Source organism: Protopterus annectens, chromosome 1.part1 (assembly GCF_019279795.1).
Source record: "Protopterus annectens isolate FY-2018-M chromosome 1.part1, PAN1.0, whole genome shotgun sequence".
Taxonomy (NCBI): domain Eukaryota; kingdom Metazoa; phylum Chordata; order Ceratodontiformes; family Protopteridae; genus Protopterus; species Protopterus annectens.
This window is the reverse complement of record NC_056726.1, coordinates 1,567,304,084-1,567,326,143: the sequence shown is the minus strand read 5'-3', so window position 1 is coordinate 1,567,326,143 and position 22,060 is coordinate 1,567,304,084. Positions and strand designations below refer to the sequence as shown.

Below are 22,060 nucleotides of genomic sequence, written 5' to 3'. Positions count from 1 at the left end.
TATACAGAAGCTGCTGTTCTGAAGCCTCACCTTTGCAGTTCATGGACTTTGTGTTTACTTTGTGGATTTATCATTTAGTATTCACAAGAAGCAGACTCTGAACTTTATACACAAAACAATGTCTATTTTAAAGTGTATTTCTTTGAATGTCAGTGGATTGAACAATCCAATAAAGAGATGTAGTCTAAACAAATACTTAACTGTACATACATCTGATATTGTTTTCCTATAAGAAACACATTTAGTATCTGAAGATGTTAATAGACTCATACTAGGAAATTATACTGTTTTAGTGGGATCTCAATTTAAATCTAAAAGAAGTATTTTAACATTAGGAGAAAAACATTAGGAATGCCTAAAATTATAGATACATGCTCAAATAAAAATGGAATGTTCGGCATAGCAGTGATACAGTTAGAGAAAAAATACTACACTCTCATAAATGCATACTGGATAACAGGCATGGGTGTGAATACTGCTAAAAAAATGGGTCTATAATATATGAATGAAAGTTCATATAATCGATCTCTCTAATGAGCGAAAATCCCAGAAATCGAAAACAATATTGTGGGGGGGCTATGCCCCCCCACACACCCCATTAGATATATATTCCAACTCCAAGATCCCATTACAGTGAGGAAAGGGCAAATACTCCAGTCTTCACTGTACTGCGATCCCACAGCAACATCCCAAATTTCAGGATTTTCGCTCATTAGAGCGATCGATTATAGGAACTTTCATTCATATAATATAGACCCTTAAAACACCTAGATATTATCACAACATACTCTAAAGGTGAATTATTATTTGCTGGAATCTTTAATTGTATATTATCCATCAATAAAACTACAAATAATAAAATAAAAAAAATTCCTCAGTAGCAAAACACTTGAATAATTACAGAAAGTCTATGAATCTGAGAGATGTAGCTAACCTAACACTATCACATTCTTTGAAATTTACACATTATTTATAGGTTCATAGGTGTGTACTAGGCTAATGGCCCTGGAGCCTTTACAAGCCTAGCCCATAGAATTGCCATGGCTTCGTGCCACCTGACATTAGTTCTCAGTGCCTCTATCGAGTAGAGCCACTGGAGTGATCCCCAGAGTGAACTTTCTATTTCCCATCTACTCATCAGAATTTCTCTTGAACAGGGCCAGTGAGGTGCTCTGCTTGACATGTATTGGAAGTCTATTCCATAGCATGGGCAGTCTCTGGGTTATGAACCTGTCCCTCCAGCATGTTCTCTTGATTGTGGTAATGAAGTTGAGGTCTCTGGAGCGTGTGGTGCAGAGGGATTGGGATTTCTTTAGATGTAGCATTTCTAACAGAGCTGGGTCAGACATGGCTTTGTAAGTCAAGCAGAGATCACCTCTTAGTAGGCGATATGAGACAGAGAAAAGCTGGAGTTTTTTGAGTCTGTCTATGTAGGGCATGTGTTTAAGGCCTAGGATCCTCTTTGTAAGGTACTTTTGTGGCCTCTCCAGCTGTTACAGGTGTCTAGTGAGGTACATGCCAAATGGGGCATTATACTCAATGATTGGTTTAATGAGGTAAGAAGAGAGAGAGAGAGAGAGAGAGAGAGAGAGAGACGATAACCTCTTTCTTCCTGGATGGAAAACCCTTGGTAATGAGATGTGCCACACAGAAGGACTTTCTGACCACACTGAAATGTGGTCGTTGAAGGAGAGGTTACTGTCAACCTGTGTCCCCAGATCTCTTATAATGCCTTCAGTGTTTAGTAGACTACCATCGATATGGTAATTTGTGGGAACTGAGTTTTTCCCAAAGGGGATGACACATTTTTTGACATTGAGCTTAAAGCCATGGCTTTGACATCAGTCATTAATCTCAGTGAGGCCTTTCTGAAGAATGTCTGCATCACTTGGGGAGTTAATAATGGCTCCCAGTTTGGAATCATCTGCAAACTTGGTCAGCCAGAGTCCCCCCCCCCCCCCCCGTGTTGGCCTGGACCTCTGAGCTCTGAGAAGTAGTAGATGCTTATTCTAGTCATATTAACTAAAATTAATAAAGAAACATTTTCAGATAATAATAAAAAACTAATACTGAATTCAGCAGGGAAAACAACATCTTCCCCATATTGGAAAATATTTACAATGAAATTTATGTGCAGAAATTTTCTCACACCTCAAAAGATAGCAGCTATATATAAATTAGATAATACAAAATGTTGGAGATGTGAGACAGACATTAATGCTGACTGGCAACATTTGATAATTGGTTGTAAAATAGGTCTTCCATTGATTGCTTGAGCCACAATGCACAGTTTTGTCCAGAAACGTTTGTAGAGTATTGTCATCATATAAGTGCATCATCTCTGATTCTCTTATATTATTTAATACACCTATACCTGAAATGATTCCAGTATCACAAGTACCTCTTCTTTGGGGCATTTTAGCAATAGCTAGAAAAAACATTACAAAAAACTGGAAAATGAAGACTGCTATTTCATTCAATAATGAATTCATCTGTTTAGCAAAATCAGTCTGTAATAACGAAATACTATAAGAATGAGAACTAGAAATGTGACACATAAATTACCGGCGTGGGAAAATTACAAAGCATATGAGAAAAGTATTAATTATATTAGAAATGTTTTGAATTTTGATTTGGACTTTGTAAATGGTCAGTACATAGTTTCATGAGATTGTTAATTATTATGTAAATGCTTATTGTTTTATTTTAAAATCAAATATAAAGTTTAAAAATATATATGAGCGGGATAGAGATGTTAGTTCAGTCAGCTATACCTGTACATAAATCATTTTCTGTATATATTTTTGAAATTGCATTTTGTTTTCTGATCTGTTATTATTTATTTTATTTGATACAATACTTATATAATTATTTATATCAATGTATTTATGTGCTTATACTGTTTTTACATTACAGTGACAAAACAGCTGAGCACTAAACTAGGCCATTCATCCAGTAAATTTAGTTGTGAGCTTATATTGTTGCTCACCTTCTTTGATTTCCTTTTAAAACTTTTTGTTACAGTCGATTACCGAAAGATACACAATATGTCATTCTCTTGCACTTTACTAGTCGATTTATTTGCATCCTCAATGCTTATGTGGTTCTAGTGCACTCTGCATGATGCATTCTACTAACATTAATTCTTACAATAACTTATCTTTTTGTAGTTCACAGAATTTCTATATACCGTGGAATGAATGAAACACATATCATGCTAGGAATGGTATCTATGTTCCTCACTACTTCATAAACTGCATTGTGGAAGAAGCAATCATTGGAATGAAATAGTTTACATTAGAGACAGATAGCTTATTTGATAAACCAGATAAGTAATATTGTTCCCGAGAAAGCACAGCATACAATGAAAGCAATAACGTCAGAACTTTTTCCTAAACAGCTTCATTACATCTCTACATGCACAGTCTTCAGCAAACGTAGAAATGTTGTATCACATCACATCAATAATAGTATTCTCTCCCAAATTTGGGGATGCAAATGAAGTTTGTGACCATTTCCGTCTCCTATGTCAGTAGCTGTTTTTCTTTTTTCAGGACTGACACATTTTATGTGTCCCATAGACCCATATTCTTTAACACTTTTACTGCGCACAGCAGTAAAGTAAGTTATCACACTTAGTTCTTGGCCAGCTTTCTGCAGAATCACAAAACAACAGTAGCTACAACTCAAGATACAGACAGATGAAGTAAAAAAGAAAATGAACACAGACCAGGTCAGCAATGGCCAAGTAACTTGATCTTAAACTTTTAAAGGTCCTGCATATTGGCTTTTTGACCTTCCAGCTGTAAATGTGAAATGCACAGACTTATGTTTTCATAGATCTTTGAATTTTGCATTTACTACTCTCCATCTGCACATGTCTAAAACAATATGAATGGTCTATTATGTAAGTAGAATACCTGCATTACTGTAGAAACTCGGGTTACATTCACAGTCTTGTACACAAACTTCATCAAAGAGACATGAAGGAGAGCAGCTCTGATCTGAAACTAGCTGCATATACACTGCAAAAAGAAGAACATATAAATAATTATTCTGTTCTGTAACACATAACATACAATCTGTGCACTAATGATTTTGTTCAGTGATTATTACAAAGATCACAATGCTGGTACAGTTAGGGAAACTAGCAAGTCTCATTCTCACTATATATGATCTAAGTTAAGGTAATGGCTGGTGCAGTTCCTTGCTTTGGGATGAAACTGTGACATTTAGTTATCAAAATATATTAGGTATGAAAAATTTCTCACGACAACTGAGCAGTTAGTGTCTCCCTTCTGTTAAAAATCAACACATTGTTATTGTGGGTTTCAAAGTTAATTTTACAACTTAAGTCTGTACATTATGAAATAATTGCAAAACAATCAAAAATGCACAATTCTGCATATAATCAGTAGAATGTGAAATGTAATAACATATTTCATGTGTAAAATTTTCCAGGTAAAGCTAGTGTAAAACATTCACCTCAAAGCTTCACAGTCTAGAGACCAATACTGGTTCTGGCAAGTGACTAAGTGGAATGCTTTTTTTATGTCTAAGCTTTATTTCTTTATTTTTTGGGCAACTGCATTTTTCTCCCACATCCTAAAACATTTACTGACTAAACAACAGTTTCTATATGCTGTAATACATACCTTTGCCTTTGTAGCCTGATTGGTGTTTGAAAAGGATATAGAAAATGCTAGTTTACTTATACTAGTTGACAAATAAATAAATTAAATTAGGCACATTTTGGTATACCCTATTTATGATTTTCTATGATTTCTCATGTTGCTTCTTCTAGGTTCATAGGTTCATAGGTGTTTACTATGCTAATGACCACATGGGCCTTTTTAAGCCTAGTCATGCATCCATATCTCTGACAAGTTCTGATAACCTTGATAAGTGTATGCATGGCCCTGGGACATGAACCATTTACAGGTTACCTGTGTCAATCAGACACATAGGTGCCAATCCAGGGATGAATTTCTGATTTCCTATCAAATTGTCCAAGTTGTACTTCAATTGGGTTAGGGGGAGCTCTGTTTCACGTGTATAGGGAGCCTGTTCCATAGACTGGATAGTTCATAGGTTCATAGGTTCATAGGTTGATACTAGGCTATCTCCCCTAGGGCATTTACAAGCCTAGCCAGAGTGTGTTTGGCTTTCGCCACCCTTCTTAGATTAGTTGACTATGCCTCTGTATAGTAGGTCACAGAAGATAGCCCATTTAAGGTTAGTTTAACGTGCCTCTGTCTAGCAGTGACACAGAAGAGATCCCAGGGGTAAATTTACAATCTCCCATCCAAATGTCAAGATTCTTCTTGAAGAGGGTCATTGAGGGGCTCTGTCTGACATGGATTGGGATTTTGTTCCAGAGTGAAGGGAGCCTCTGGGATATGAATCTGTCCCTCCAGCATGTTCTATTTATTTCTTTGCTGAGGTTTAAGTCACTGGAGCGTGTAGTTCTGATGGATTTGGATTTCTTGAGGTGGAGCATGTCCATTAATTCTGGGTTGGACATGGCTTTATACGTCAGACACAGATCCCCAGGATACAGATACACAGACACAGATACGCAGATACACACACACACACACACACACACATATATATATATATATATATATACATACATACATACATATATATATAGATACACACACACATATATATATATATATATATATATATATATATATATATATATATACATACACACATATATACATAGGTTCATAGGTTAGTACTAAGCTAACTGCCCTTTCGAGCCATTCTAAGCTTAGCCAGTTACCCCTTGTGAGACTCAAACCCTGCACCTTGTGTTTGTAAGGCAAACACCTTAACCATTAGGCCACCCTCCCAACCCTACACACATACATATATATACATACTTGTTACCACTCCCACAAGAGGGGAAAACATACTGGACCTGATCATCACCAACATGGGGACTCTATGCTCCAGACCAGAAGTGTATCCCTCACTGGTAAGATCAGACCATAAACTAATCTCACTGGATATTCACATCCCGACCCCACCCCCCTGCCCAGAAAACCACAGTGAAAAACTTCTCTAAAGCAAATTTCACACTCCTCAAAACCAAGGTGGAATCCTTCAAAGCCCCCGGGCCTGTGCAAAATACAGCCCAGACCGCAGAAGCCTTTATAAACGCATTCTATGAACACCTTCAGGAATGCATGGATCATGCAATCCCAAATAAAACCAAGACCCAATCCTCCAAAAGCATACGTCTTGTCTGGTGGACCCCAACCATAAACAAACTACACAATAGAAGGAGGAAGCTACTACATGATAGAGCAAAATCCCAAAAAGGGAAGGCATCTCTGATCAGTATTAGCTAAAAACTACGGGCACTCATAAAATCGTCTAAGACCAGCTTCGAGAAAAAAATTGCACAGGACACAAAGGATAATCACAAGGCTTTCTTTAGTTATGTTAGGAACCTGGGTGGGGATTCCCAGATATGCTCAGAATTAGTGCAAAATGACAAAAAATACACCAAACCCACAGACATTGCCAACATCCTAGATGACAGGTTTAGCACAAACTTATCCCCCCTCCCTACCAAAAAGGCAAATATCCATCCCAGCAGAGTGCTACCCCCCTTGACATCTCAGATGCTCAGGTAAGAGTCGCCCTCTCCAAAGCAAAAAACACAGCATCAATGGGACCAGACGGTGTCCCAGGCTGCGTCCTACATGAACTCCAAGAAGAGCTAAACCCAAACATAAAACTAGTGTTCAGTCTCAGCCTTACTACAGGATATGTACCCAAAGAGTGGTGTACAGCAACAGTGGTCCCTCTCCACAAAGGTGGTGCCTCAACGGATCCTGGAAACTATCGCCCCATAAGCCTGACTAGCTTGGTCTGCAAAGCTATGGAAAGGATTATCATGGACCTCATAAATAAAGATATTGGGGACTTACAGACACTAGATTCCACCCAGTTCAGCTTTAAGTTCTGTTAAGGGCAGATCCTGCCTCTTAAACCTGGTTGATTTCTTTGAAACAGTCACCAAGGCCATTGACGAGGGGAAGGTCGTCCACACAGCCTACCTGGACCTTGCAAAAGCCTTCGATACAATACCCCACTTGGGCATTATAGATAAGCTCACCAGCTTAAATATAAACCCTTATGTTACTAGATGGGTTGCAAACTGGCTCAAGGACAGAACCCACATGGTTAGAATTGCTGGAGCCATGTCAGACTTCAAACCAGTTACAAGTGGCGTCTCACAAGGCTCAGTCCTGGGACCTCTCTTGTTCGGTATATATTTCTCGGAGGTACAAGCCAACACGGAAGGACTGTGGCTGACCAAGTTTGCAGATGACTGCAAACTGGTCACCATAATCGACTCTCCAGCCGACACAAGCATCCTCCAAAATGGCCTCATAGAAACAGACAACTGGTGCCAGAGCCATGGCCTCAGGCTAAATGCCAAAAAGTGAATAGTCATCCCCTTTGGCAAAAACAAAGTGCCCACAAATTACCACATAGGTGGTAATCCATTAAGTACAGAAGAAGTAATTAGGGACCTGGGGACCCAAGTTGATAGCAATCTCTCATTTGACAACCACGTGGCCAAAGTGGTTAGAAAAACATTTTATACAGCCCACCTAATCATGAAGGGATTCACATCTAGATCAGGGGAGGTCATCGTGCCTCTTTACTCATCCCTCATCAGGCCCATAATTGAGTAAAATGCCCCTTTTGGGATGTACCTTACCAGACACCTGCAGCAACTGGAAAGACCCCAAAAGTACCTCACCAAGAGGATCAAAGGGATCAAACAGATGCCATATGCTGCCCGGTTAAAGAAACTCCAGCTCTGCTCAGTGGCATACCACCTGCTCAGAGGCGATCCGTGCCTGAGGTATAAAGCCATGTCCAACCTGGAATTAATGGACATGCAGCACCTCAGAAAATCCAAATCCCATCGAGCTACGCGCTCAAGAGACTTGAACCTAAGCACTGAAATAAATAGGACATGCTGGAGGGACAGATTCATAACCCAGAGGCTCCCTTCACTCTGGAATAAAATCCCATCCAGGTTAGGCAGAGTCCCTCATTGACTCTCTTTAAGAGGAATCTTGATGAGTGGATGGGAGATTGTAGGTTTACCCTGGGTATCACTTCTGTGTCACTGTTAGACAGAGGCACAGTATACTAACCTCGAAAAAGAGCATAGCAAAATTAATTTAAAATGGGTGGCGAAAGCCAAACACACTCTGGCTAGGCTTATAAATGCCCCAGGGCAGATAGCCTAGTATGAACCGATGAACCTGTATACATACATATATATATATATATATATATATATATATATATATATATATATATATATATATATATATATATATATATATACATATATATATATACATACATATATATATATATATATACATATATATATATATATATATATATATATATATATATATACATACACATACACATATATACATACACATACATATATATGCATACATATACATACACACACACACACACACATATATATATATATATATATATATATACAGATATATATATAAATATACACATATATATATACACATACATATACATGTGTATATATATATATATATATATATATATATATATACATACAATATACACACACACACACACACACACACACACATATATATATCTATACATATATATATATATATATATATATATATATATATATATATATATATATATACATAGTCTATGGGATACATATCTATCTCTCCATCAGGTCATATTTATATCACAGACTAGGGGTTAAGTCTTTAGAATGGGTAATTCTGGTACTATTTGTTTTTTGGATATGCAGGAGGTCCATTTGAGTGGGGTCTGACAATGCCCTGTATGTCAGGCATAGATTCCCCCCTCAAAAGCCCGTAGGAGACAGAATACAGGGATAGAGCCTTGAGGCAGTCTGCTTAGGACATTTTACTTACGCCCTGTATTCATTCAGTGAGGAACCTCTGTGGACATTCCAGTTGTTGGATATACCTGGTTAGGTACATACCAAAGGGGACACTGTACTCAATGATAGGTCTGATGAATGCTGAATACAGTGGAACAAGGACTTCATTGGACTTAGATGCCACACCTTTGTTTATAAGTTGCATAACACAGAATGATTTCCTCACCACTATGGACATGTAATGGTCAAAGGCTAGATTACTATCTATGTGTCTCTCCAAGTCCCTGACTACTGGGTCAACCCTAAGGAGTGTATTGTCAATATGATAGTTACCAGGGATGGATGACTTCCCAAAGGATACTATTATGCATTTCTTGGCATTTAGTTTAGTCCATGGCTCTGACACCAGTTGTTAGTCTGTGTCAGCCCTCCTGGAGAACATTTATATCAGTGTGAGATTCAATGACAGCTCTTAATTTGTAATCATCTACAGATTTAGTCAGCTAGAGACCACTGACATTGACCTTGACTTCTGAGAAGTAAATGACAAAAAGGAGCAGTCCAAGGACTCATCCCTGATGGACTCCACTTGTGACTGACCTCTTTGTAGAGGTAGACTCCCTAATTCTAACTTCCTGGGACCTGTCTGTGACATAGTTGGCTATACACTGGGTGACATATAGGTTTGTACCTAACCTCTTGAGTTTGTCAACAATGCCCAAGAGGGGTATTGTGTCAAATGCCTTGGCCAGGTCAAGGTAGGCAGTGTGAATGATTTTGCCCTCATCCATTGCTTTGGTGACTTTCTCAAAGACATCCACCAACTTGAGTAGGCATGATCTGCCTTTGATGAAGCCAAACTGGGTTGGATCCACTGTCTGGGGGTTTACTATATCTCTATTGATCATCTCCATTATAATTCTTTCCATGGTTTTACATATAAGACTAGTGAGACTTATGGGTTTGTAGTTTCCAGGGTCTGTTGAGGGCCCACCTTTGTGCAGAAGGATGACTGTTGCCTTCCTTCATTCATGAGGCCTGTTTGGAGGCTACAGTTAAATAGTAATTCCAAAGACCCTGACAGGTCATGTTTCATGCTCTTTAGAAGGCATCCTGGGGTATTTTCTAGGACCATTGATGCAGTGTTATTGGTCTTTGAGAGGGCATTAAGGACCTGATCCCTAGTGATAGTAGTGGGAGTTATATTTGATGATATTTCCTGAGGGAAGGTTGAGGGGGAGAGGGGTAAAGTTGGAGCTGAAATTATCAGCCAGGAAGTTTGCATATCTACTGGCTCATTATAGGTGGCTCCATTTACAATGAGTTCTGCACACAATTGTGTACTGCCTTTGAGGCTGTGGATATAGCTAAATAATGCTTTGTGGTTGTCCTTGGCCTGGGATGCCAAACTTACCTCAAATTTGACTTAGGTAGACTTTATTTGTCCTTTGAGTTGTTTGTTTAGTTTGATGAGATTGTTTTTATCCCGCTGGGGGCTGCACCTCCTAATTTTTGCCATAATTTGTATTTAAGAATGTTGTCTTCACTAACAAAATAGCACACATAGTGTTAAAACCCAAAATTGATTATAGGTTCATAGGTTCATAGGTAGGTACTAGGCTATCGGCCCTAGGGCCCATACAAGCCTAGCCAAAAAATGTACCCTGGCTTTCGCCACCCAAGAAAATTATTTTCTTATGCCCCTGTCGAACAGAGCCACAGAAGTGATCCCTGGGGTGAATTTCCCATTTCCTATCCAATCATCAAGATTTTTCTTGAAGAGTGCTAATAAGGAGCTCTGTTTGACATAGATAGGTAGTCTGTTCCAGAGTATGTGAAGTCTCTGGGACAGGAATATATCCCTCCAGCATGTTCTGTTTATTGTGGTGACAAGGTTAAGGTCCCTAGAGCGTGTAGCTCGGAGGGATTGGGATTTCTTTAAGTGTAGCATGTCCAACAGCTCTTGGTTTGACATAGCTTTGTATGTTAGGTAGAGATCGCCCCTGAGTAGGTGATATGCGATGGAGTAAAGCTGTACTTTTTTGAGACGGTCTGCATAGGGCATCTGTTTGAGGCCAGTAATCCTCTTTGTGAGGTATTTCTGTGATCTTTCCAGTTGTTGTAGATGTCTTGTGAGGTACATACCAAAAGGGGCATTGTACTCTATAATGGGTCTAATGAGTGATGAGTAGAGGGGAACAATGACCTCTTTTTTTCTTGATGAGAATCCTTTTGTGATGAGATGAGCCATGTAGAAGGATTTCCTGACCACTGTGGTGATGTGATTATCAAAAGAGAGACTACTGTCCACCTGTGTCCCAAGGTCTCTTATCACATTTTCAGCATTAAGTAGACTACCAGCTACGTGGTAGTTCATGGGTACAGAGTTTTTACCAAAGGGGATGACAATACACTTTTTGGCATTGAGCTTCAGGCCATGGCTTTGACACCAGGTATCTGTCTCAGTGAGGCCCTTTTGTAGTTTGCCCACATCATTAGGAGGTTCAGTTATGGCTCATAGTTTGCAGTCGTCTGCAAACTTTGTTAGCCAAAGACCTTCTGTGTTGGCCTGCACTTCAGAGAAGTAGATACCAAACAGGAGAGGACCCAGGACTGAACCCTGTGGTACTCCACTTGTCACTGGTCTGATGTCGGATTTGGAATCCGCTACTTTCACAGTGTGGGTTCTGTCCGTGAGCCAGTTGGCAACCCATCTTATGACATAGGGATTTATACCTAGTTTAGTGAGCTTATCTATAATTCCAGAGTGGGGGATGGTGTCGAAAGCCTTGGCAAGATCTAGATAAGCTGTGTGAACCATTTTACCATCATCTATGGTTTGGTGACTGCTTCAAAGAAGTCAATCAGGTTTAGGAGACATGATCTGCCTTTTACAAATCCAAACTGAGTAGGGTCCAGAGTTTGGAGATTACCAATGTCTTTGTTTATGAGTTCCATGATGGTACATTCCATGGCCTTGCAAACCAGGCTCGTCAGGCTAATGGGGCGGTAGTTCCCGGGGTCCGTCGTGACTCCCCCTTTGTGGAGTGGGATAACTGTTGCGGTGCACCATTCAGTGGGTACAAAGCCTGAGGTGAGGCTATGATTGATCATGGTACTTAGGTAGGGTGCCAGTTCATTCTGTAGTTCGTGTAGAATGCAGCCTGGGATATTGTCAGGTCCCATGGATGCTGTGTTCTTGGCTTTGGAGATGTTGTATTTACTATGTAATTCATAAATGTAAGCATATTGTGTATGTACACAGTTGCACAATGGATAGCTTTGCTTCAGTTCTTGGCTTGGGGTACCTTCTGTGTGGAGTCTGCCTCTCTTCCCTGTGTTTTTTCCATGGGTTTTCTCTGTATGGTCCTGCTTCCTCCTACATTTCAAAGACATGCAATAGATAAATTGGGAACTCTAAATGTTCTGATGGAAATCTATTTCTGCTCCTCCCTTTGCCTTGTTAAGTTCAGACATAGTAGTGCTCTCTTTGGGGTTGTGATGATATGAGGTAGTGCCAGTTGTGCTAGGAAGAGTAGGATAGGGCATATGTAACATATGCCAGCATAGCTAGCTGGAGTTTTGTAAAGAATTTCATGTCATTTGAGTATCAAAATGATTTGCACAGCCACTAGTACTAAAAATGCATTTGTAAAGTTGTTTGTGTTAAAAATATATCAACTGTGGGTCCTGCAGGACAGAAAAGAAATATAAATGCATCTCAGACTATACTGTAACTGATGAAATGTATATATGTTAACAGAGGATGCTGGAAGGGAAGGGGTTAAGCTCAGGCCAGCTAAACTTAAGAAAAATAGCTGAAATTAAATTAATTGGTTTAGGCCATAAAGATTTTATCTCACAGACCTGAATGCAGCCAGAAACACCATGTCTATGCTGGAATCCTGCTCTTACTCTCCTTAGTGGTGAACTAATTGCTACCCTGGGGTGCCAGAGAATCACTGGTTAGTTTCTGCATGAAGAATGAAATGGTTGGAATTATTTTACAGTCTCCATATGCTGGAATAAGCCTTAGGAAAGTTCTAGGCATGTATTGTGATACATCTGTGCTAGATCCTGGCTCAGCTTCTAGTCAGGAGTAGTGTGGGAAGCACAGAATCAGGTGACCAGATGTGATGTCATCCTGTAGCCAGCACTGAAATTGTATTTAGACACTAGTGAGCGATATGATAGTTTCACTCAGCACTCTCTTTTGGAACTGACAAGACCACTTGCCCACTTCATCTTGCCTTGCTTTAGTAAGTAACTCTAACAGTAAGTACTGTAAGAACAGTAATTCTTTAGTCAGTTAGGAAAATATAGTGGGATTAGCTAAAAGTATTGTTTTTCTGTATCTGTCTGAGTCTTTCCATCTGAGTTATTATTTTTTATGTTCCCTGTGTATTGTAAAGCTGGTGTTTATTTTAAATAGATACGCTGTATCCTCATGTTCATAGGTTCATACTAGGCTATCTGCCCGAGGGCATTTACAAGCCTAGCCCATAGTTTTATGGCTTACGCCACCCCTTTAGTATGGGGAACTATACCCATTATTTTGCTGTGCCTCTGTCGAGCAGTGACACTGAGGTAATCACTGGGGTATATCTGTGATCTCCCATCCATTGGTCAAGATTTCTCTTGAACAAGGCCAGCGAGGTGCTCTGCCTCACATATACCGGGATTTTATTCCACAGCATAGGGAGTCTTTGGGTGATGAATCTATCCCTCCAGCACATCCTATTAATAGCCCTGTCGAGGTTTAAGTCTCCCGCCCTTGTGGCTCTGACAGATCTAGATTTTTTGAGGTGAAGCATATTCATCAAATCTGGGTTTGACATGGCCTTGTATGTTAGGCAAAGGTCACCTCTGAGCAAGCTGTGGCGACTGAATAGAGCTGGAGTTCTTTCAGTCGGGCAGCATAGGACAGATGTTTGAGACCCTTTATCCTTTTGGTGAGGAACTTTTGTGGCCTCTCTAGCTGCTGCAAGTGTCGGGTCAGATACATTCTGAATGGGGCATTGTACTCAATCATTGGTCTGATGAGTGATGAGTATAGGGAGACTATGACCTCCCTTGATCTAGATGAGAATCCATGATAAGGTGGGCAATGTAGAAGGTCTTCCTAACTACTTTAGCTACATGGGTGTCGAATGACAGACTACTATCAACCTGGGTCCCCAGGTCCCTGATAACTTCTTCTGTGCTCAGTGGAGTGCCACCTATTTGGTAGCTAGGGGTAACCTTTTTCCCGAAGGGTATGACTATGCATTTTTTGGCATTTAACTTTAGGCCATGGCTCTGGCACCAGTTATCCGTTTCTGTGAGACCCTTCTGAAGGATATCTGTGTCAGATGTGTTTTCTACTATGGCGCCCAGTTTGCAGTCATCTGCAAACTTTGTCAGCCATAACCCTCCTGTGTTTGCTTGTACTCGGAAAGTAGATGCCAAACAAGAGTGGGCCCAGGACTGAGCCCTGTGGTACACCACTTGTGACAGGCTTTGAGTCTGACATGGCGCCAGCAACTCTGACCCTGTGGGTTCTGTCACTCAGCCAGTTTGCAACCCATCTTGTGATGTATGGGTTAACATTTAAGCTGATGAGTTTTCAATGATACCCGAGTGGGGTATTGTATCGAAGGCCTTCGCCAGATCGAGGTAGGCTGTATGGACTGCCTTTCCTCATCAATGGCTTTGGTGACTGTTTCAAAAAGTCAACCAAGTTTAGAAGGCATGATCTGCCTTTGACAAAGCCAAACTGGGATGGATCCAAAGTCTGCAAATTCCTATGTCTTTATTTATGAGGTCCATTATGATCCTCTCCATGGCTTTGCAGATAAGGCTTGTCAAGCTAATGGGCGGTAATTTCCAGGGTCAGTGGAGGCACCGCCTTTGTGAAGTGGGACCACAGTTGCAGTGCGCCACTCCTGGGCAATGTATCCAGAGGTAAGACTATGATTAAACAGCTGTCCTAGCTGTGGGTTTAATTCCTCGTTGAGTTCGTGGAGCACACAGCCGGGACACCATCAGGTCCCATGGATGCTGTGTTTTTGCTTTGGAGAGAGCAGTTCTCACTTGGGCGTTGGAGATGTTTGGGGGCTGCAAGGTCGCTGGTATAGATATCTCTCCTTTTGGGGAGGGGAGAAGTTTGCACTGAACCTGTCAGCCAGTATGTTGGCAATGTCTGTAGGATCAGTAATCTTCACATCATTTTGAACTAGTTCTGAGCATATCTGGGAGTTTCCTCCCAGGTTTCTAACATAGCTAAAGAAGGCCTTATGATTGTCTTTTGAGTCTTTAGCTATTTTTCTCTCAAAATTTGCTTTGGATGATTTTATGAGAGCTCTTAGTTTTTACTTATAGTGATCAAGGGTGTCTTACCTTTTAAGGATTTTGCTCTATCTTGTAGTAGCTTCCTCCTTTTGTTGTAGAGTTTGTTTATGGCTGGGGTCCACCAGACTGGACGCTTGCCTTTGGTACAAAGAGTCTTTGTTTTGCTTGGGATTGCCTTATCCATCATGCAGTCCTGCAGGTGCTGGTAGAAGGCATTTGTAAGTGATTCAGCGGCTTGAGTACTGTTTTCATGGGGGCCTTAAAGGAGACCACACTAGTCTTTAGAAGTGTGAAGTCGGCTTTCGAGAAGTTCTTTACTGTGGTCTTTTTTATTTCAGGTGGGGGTGGGATGAGGACCTCCAGCGAGATTAGTTTGTGATCTGATCTCACCAGTGAGGGGTATACTTCCAGTGTTGAACATTGTGCTCCCATGTTCGTGATGATGAGATCAAGTATGTTTTCTCCTCTTGTGGGGATGGTGACTAGTTGTTCCATGGCATTTGAGTTTATGAATTCCAGGAACTTTTGGGCTAGGGTGTTTGGGCTTGAGTAGTGTTCCCAGTCTATATTAGGGTAATTGAAGTCACCTAGTATGATGGTGTTTGGTGATACATTTATCCCTCTAGTGTTTTCAGGAAGGCCATGTGAGGTTCCTGAGTTTGTGAGGGTGGCCTGTAACATGCTACAATTTGCAGAGCAGTCTTGCCTATGGTTAATTGCACCTGGATGGTCTCCGATCATCGTGCGTTGCCACCAGTCTTGAGGTGTGGGTGTCCTTGATGAATATGGATACCCTCCTTTCTTGGTATTGTCCGATTTTGGGGCGGGCATGATAAGAGGTAAAACCTGATAGTGCTGGGGTGCTCTCAGGAGCCTTGAACCAGGTTTCTGTCACTGCACAGACATCGATGTTCTCCATACTGAGAAGGGCCTCGAGTGCGTGCATTTTGAGATTTAGACTTCTGGCATTGAGCAGCATTACCCTTAGTTTTTTTCCTTTTTTGTGTTCTAGGGTGGTAGGTTTAGAATTTGAGCCTTGCCTAAAAAAGGCACTATGGGGGTGGCAAGAGCCTTTGACAATATCCAGAATCCCAGGGGTGACAGGTGCAAGCCGTCCCTTATGAAGCAGTCTGGCTTGTCCAGCATGTCATCCCAGGCAGACAGACATTGGATCCCCTTTGAATGACACCAGAGTTTAAGCCAATTGTTAAAGCTGATCATCTTATCTCTGTATTGTGGCATCATTCTTGGTGAAGGTAGGATACTGCTCAAGGTCAGGGTCATACCTGCCTGGGCTACATAATCAGAGAGCTCCTCAATGTCTCTTTTCATGTAGTCCAAGAGGAGGTCTCAGCTCAGGTCGTTTACACCAGCGTGGACAATGACTGAGTCATATTTGTACCTGCTGTTGAGAGACCTGAGTGCTTAGATTATGTGGCGGATTCTAGCACCCGACAGGCAGCTTACTGTGACCTTCTCCTTACTCAGTCTGGTGATCGGGACGTCAGTGTGTCTGACTATGGAGTCACCAATGACTAGTGTGTCTGGCATTGTGTTTGGCCTTAAGGGCTGTGACTGTTTGACACTCTGACTGTGAGGTCTATGTGTTGCAGGTGTTGTGTTCTGAGGTGGTGGTTGTTTGGGTGTCTGCTTTGGTGGCCTCTGCTGTTTTGGTAGATTTTTGATCAGAGCCACCGAGTATGTCTTTGTGTGTTTATGTGTATGATTTGAGGTTGTGATGGTACTATGTGAGACTGGGTCTATAGTGTGTGTGGTAACCTTCTCCTCCTGACTGGTCTTGCCAGTCCTATGTTGAGAGCTCAGCCTCCAGTTTGGCCGTATAGTTGCATCTCCATGTATTTGTGTTTTGTGGGAGGAGAGGAGGGTTGTCTGTGTACATGAGGCAATTGTAACATTGCCTCAATATTCTAGGTTCACCAGCTGAGCAGGAGGACACTAGCAACTGATCCTCGACATGCTAGAAGGACTAGACAAAAACTTTAAAAGAGATTCCGGGGCGTGGGTGACCGAGAAATGGGGTTTGCCTTTTGGGGTGCTATCTATAAGAGTGCCGTATCAAGGTAATAAGTACTGTAGGAGCAAGTGCTAGGTTTAACAGATAGAGAAAAGTCTACTTGGAGTCAAGTAGAGATGATCTTTTTAGGTATTAGAGAAAGTGCTAGTAACAGGGATGCTTAAAGGTAAGATTGAAAAGAATGCACTCTGCAGTGTGCACTAGAGAAGTTAGATATGAAAGTAGGTAACTTGAGTTTTACCTGTTTAAAAAGTTAAGGTTTAGTGGAGAGTTACTATTTTTAAAACAGCAAGATGGACTGAAAGGGGTGGTTACTTTTTGTATTTTGGTACTATGAAATACTGTAGGATGGCCAATAAATTTAAATAATTGAAGGGGTGGGATTTCAAAAGTGATGGTTTTGTGATTACTCACATAAGCCAGTGAAAGTAGAGAGAAATGAGATATATGGTCAGATTAACATAAGAGGCGGGCAACTAGAAAGACAGTGGTATTTAACAAGACAACTTAAATGGGTGGGAGGGCGAGAAAAATTCTGCCTGACTCAGAACAGAGAGCTGTGGTCTCTTTGAAGTTTTAATATGCTGTTAAAACAGAATGCAAGCAAAACACAAGGTAAAGAAAACAAACTACAGTATTCAAAATATAGAAAGGCAATACAGAAATACAAAAAAATAACAGCAAACTAACCTTTCCTTCACAGCAAAGTGTAGCAGAGTCTGGATGAGCCTTTCTGTTTTTTTATTACTCATTATTAAATATATCTAAACCTTTCACTTTGGCTGGTCTTTTAGAAAATATTTTCACCTTTGAGTGTACTTGCATTTATTTGGTGGCACTGTGGCATCACTTTCCTGAAAGTCTTGCCAATTAGTTAACACTATAAAGTAGCTGGCTGGTGGCAGTGAATCTACCTTATTGTCTGGGTGGAGGTGGCGCATAGTGGGTAAATCTGTGCCAGCCTGCCGTATATGTGTGTGTGTGTGTGTGTGTGTGTGTGTCAGTGAAGAGGATTGAGGCTCCTTGATCACTTGCTCAGAGGAGGGACATCACATATTGGTTAGCAGTGGTGGGCTATTAACTGAACTTCTGTAGCCTGTAAGCAGTTGTCACTAAAGGTGTATGTACTCTCAGCAGCCACAAGGTAAACATATAGAGTTTAATTTTTCAGAACAGTTTTGTTTATTTTTGTTAGATTAGTCAGAAAAGCAGGCAAATATGTCAGCAGAGGATTATGGCAAGCTGACAGTGAACCAGTTGGCTAAGGTGTGCAAATCCAAAGGACTAGTGCATGCCAACCTGACTAAAGAGGAAATGATTTCAGCCTTAGTCACAGCTGCAGCACAGACCAGCAAACAGGAGAACTACTAGGCTGGTGATGGGCATGCGCAGCCCTCAAAAATAGGACAGTTCATGTTTTCCTCAGAATATTTAAAACTCTAAAGTTCTAGAGGCAAAATGCATGGAATTAGAATCAGCAGAGAGAGACTGCAGTGTTTGGAGGCTGAAGAAAATGAGAAGCAGCATCAACATGAGAGGGAGATGCTGACCCTTCAACAGGGTCATGAAAAGGAGAAGCAGCATCAACATGAGAGGGAGATGCTGTCCCTTCACCAGGGTCATGAAAAGAAGCAGCATTAACATGAGAGGGACATGCTGACCCTTCACCAGGGTCATGAAAAGGAGAAGCAGCATCAACATGAGAGGGACATGCTGACTCTTCACCAGGGTCATGAAAAGGACAAACAGCATCAACATGAGAGGGACATGCTGACCCTTCACCAGGGTCATGAAAAGGAGAAGCAGCATCAACATGAGAGGGAGATGCTGACCCTTCACCAGGGTCATGAAAAGGAGAAGCAGCATCAACATGAGAGGGAGATGCTGACCCTTCACCAGGGTCATGAAAAGGAGAAGCAGCATCAACATGAGAGGGAGATGCTGACCCTTCACCAGGGTCATGAAAAGGAGAAGCAGCATCAACATGAGGGAGATGCTGACCCTTCACCAGGGTCATGAAAAGGAGAAGCAGCATCAACATGAGAGGGAGATGCTGACCCTTCACCAGGGTCATGAAAAGGAGAAGCAGCATCAACATGAGAGGGAGATGCTGACCCTTCACCAGGGTCATGAAAAGGAGAAGCAGCATCAACATGAGAGGGAGATGCTGACCCTTCACCAGGGTCATGAAAAGGAGAAGCAGCATCAACATGAGAGGGACATGCTGACTCTTCACCAGGGTCATGAAAAGGACAAGCAGCATCAACATGAGAGGGACATGCTGACCCTTCACCAGAGTCATGAAAAGGAGAAGCAGCATCAACATGAGAGGGAGATGCTGACTCTTAGCCAGGATCATGGAGGTCATGGGGAAGGGAATAACTGAACCCCAGAAAGAGCAAAGGTCAGTAAATGTCTTCCACAGCATACAGAAGGTGATAATTGTGATAGTTTTATTTGTATATTTGAAAGTGTATGTAGACAATATGATGCTGGCCAAGGGCTCTGAGTACGGTTCCTGACCCCCTTACTCCATGGTAAAGCTGTAACTGCTGTTTCTAAACTGTCTGATACTGATTGTTTAAATTATGGCAAGGTTAAACAATGTTTATTGGAATGTTTTAAGTTAACACCTGAAGCATACAGAAAAAAGTTTTGTGAGCATAGACATAGGGCAGATGAAAGAGTGTGTGATTATATTGCTGTGCTAAGCAATTCTTTTCATAGGTAGGTGAGTGGGTGTCAGGTCACCAATTTTAAAAGGCTTTCAGACATTTTGGTGAGGGAACAAGCCCTTAGCAGCAATCAGTAGGCCGTGGTGGTGCAGTGGTTAGCATTGTCGCCTTACAGCAACAGGTTCTCCCGTTCGATTCTTGGCGGGAGCGCCTTCTGTGTGGAGTCTGCATGTCGTCCCCATGGTCAAATGATGTATAAAGACATGCAGGTAGGTGCGTGCATGAATAGGTGTGCCTTCTTTAAAGGTTGGGCGCTGGGCTGGCAACTCGGCACCGTAAAAATCCACTGCCAATCATGAGCAGACCGGAGTTCTGCTGTGGCGACCCCTAACCAGGAAAAGCCAAAAGATTAACAAGGCCTTAGCACTTTGCCTGAGGACATGAGAATCTGATTGGCAGACTGGGAGTGTAACTCTGCAGATGATCTGGGAAGAAAAGTTAATCTGTACTTAGCAAGCAGGGAACCACTGCACAAGATGGGGATACCCAGGGTTGCACATGCATATAAGGCAACCCATGGTGGTCAGAGCAAACCACCCCAACAGAGTCCACCAGCAACAGGGGAAGCTAGTACTTCAGGTACATGGCCAGGACCAAGGTTTGGATGTTTTAAATGTAACCAGAGGGGTCATGTAGCATACAAATGTCTACTGAAACAAAGTGGGGAACAAAAGGTGAGAGAGCCAGCAAGTGGGAATAATAACATGTCAGTGGTAAGTTGTCTGGAGACAACAGGGGTAACAAACTATCACTGGAGTTTGTATCTTATCTTAGTGGATGGAAAACAGGCCACTACCAAGAGAGATACAGCCTCTGACATAACCATTGTGAAGCCTGCATTGGTTAAAGAGGAGAAGTACTTGCTTGAGAAGTCCAATCCAGTCAGAGCTTTAGAAGAGACCTCATTCCAAAATTCTTTGTCCCGGGTTCACCTTGACTGGGAGGATGGAAAAGAAAACAAGCAAGTATGTGTGTTTGAGGATATTCCTGCATATATTTTGATAGGGAATGATTTTGATAATGCTGTGTGCATGCAGTTACACACAGTCAGGCTTGGAGACAGGCAAGTGAGTCTGATAGCCTGAGGGAGACCCAGACAGACCCCACACCTGAAGCTGGGGCTGGTGATGCGGATATTTCAAGAGGGTGCTGCCCCACAGCAGTGAGCCTGAAGGTGAGTCACAGCTGCTGATAAGTACTGATGTTCCCTTGGACAGGGTGACTGCAAGACCATAGATGAATGGTGGTACCCAGGCTGACAGTGAGGCACCGCTGTCAGAAGATACCAGACTTCCTGTGGAAGGGGAACTGGGAAGGGTCAAAAAGGTAGAGTTGAGACAGGCTCAGCTCTCAGAGCCTTCATTACGAGGCTTGAGGGAGTTAGCTAAGGAGGCACCTGATTCTCAAGGAAGGGGATAGTCTGTATACTGGAACAAAGGATCCTTGAGGGGGAAGCTAAAGAGTGAGGTAACACATCAGTTGGTAGTGCCCAGATCCTACCTTCTGGCACTTCTAACCATAGCCCATGACATTCCTTTTGCAGGTCATATGAGCATAAAGCATACCAAGAAGACACATATTATTATGCAGAACTTTTACTGGTCTGGGATTGCAAGGGACATAACCCAGTACTGCACAGCTTGTGAGCAGTGTCAAAACGTAGGCAAGGCAGGAGACAAGGTCAAAGTTCCTTTGATGTCTTTACCTGTGACTGAGGAGCCATTTCAGAAAGTTGTTTGTGTCTTTCGGCTTTTTCCCGGTTAGGGGTCGCCACAGCGGATCTCTGGTCTGCTAATGATTGGCAGTTGATTTTTACGTACCGGCTTGCCAGGCCTGATGCACAACCTTAAACAAAGGTACGCCCATTCACACATGTCTCCATGCAGAAGACGCTCTACATGAGAATCGAACCGGACAGCGTCTTACTGTGAGGCGACAATGCTACCGCAGCACCACAGAGAGTAGTTATGGATATTGTGGGGCCTCTAAATA

The 22,060-nt window shown here is 41.7% G+C and overlaps 1 protein-coding gene across 2 annotated transcripts in view; it reads right to left on the bottom strand.

Annotated features, from left to right (window-relative positions):
* LOC122811426 overlaps window positions 1-22,060 on the bottom strand; it is a 317,519-nt gene that overhangs the window by 253,382 nt on the left and 42,077 nt on the right. For both annotated transcript variants that reach the window (XM_044083270.1, XM_044083275.1), the window contains exon 2: window positions 3,921-4,025. In XM_044083270.1, the coding sequence (XP_043939205.1) occupies window positions 3,921-4,025 (105 nt within the window). The remainder of the gene's footprint in view (window positions 1-3,920; window positions 4,026-22,060) is intronic.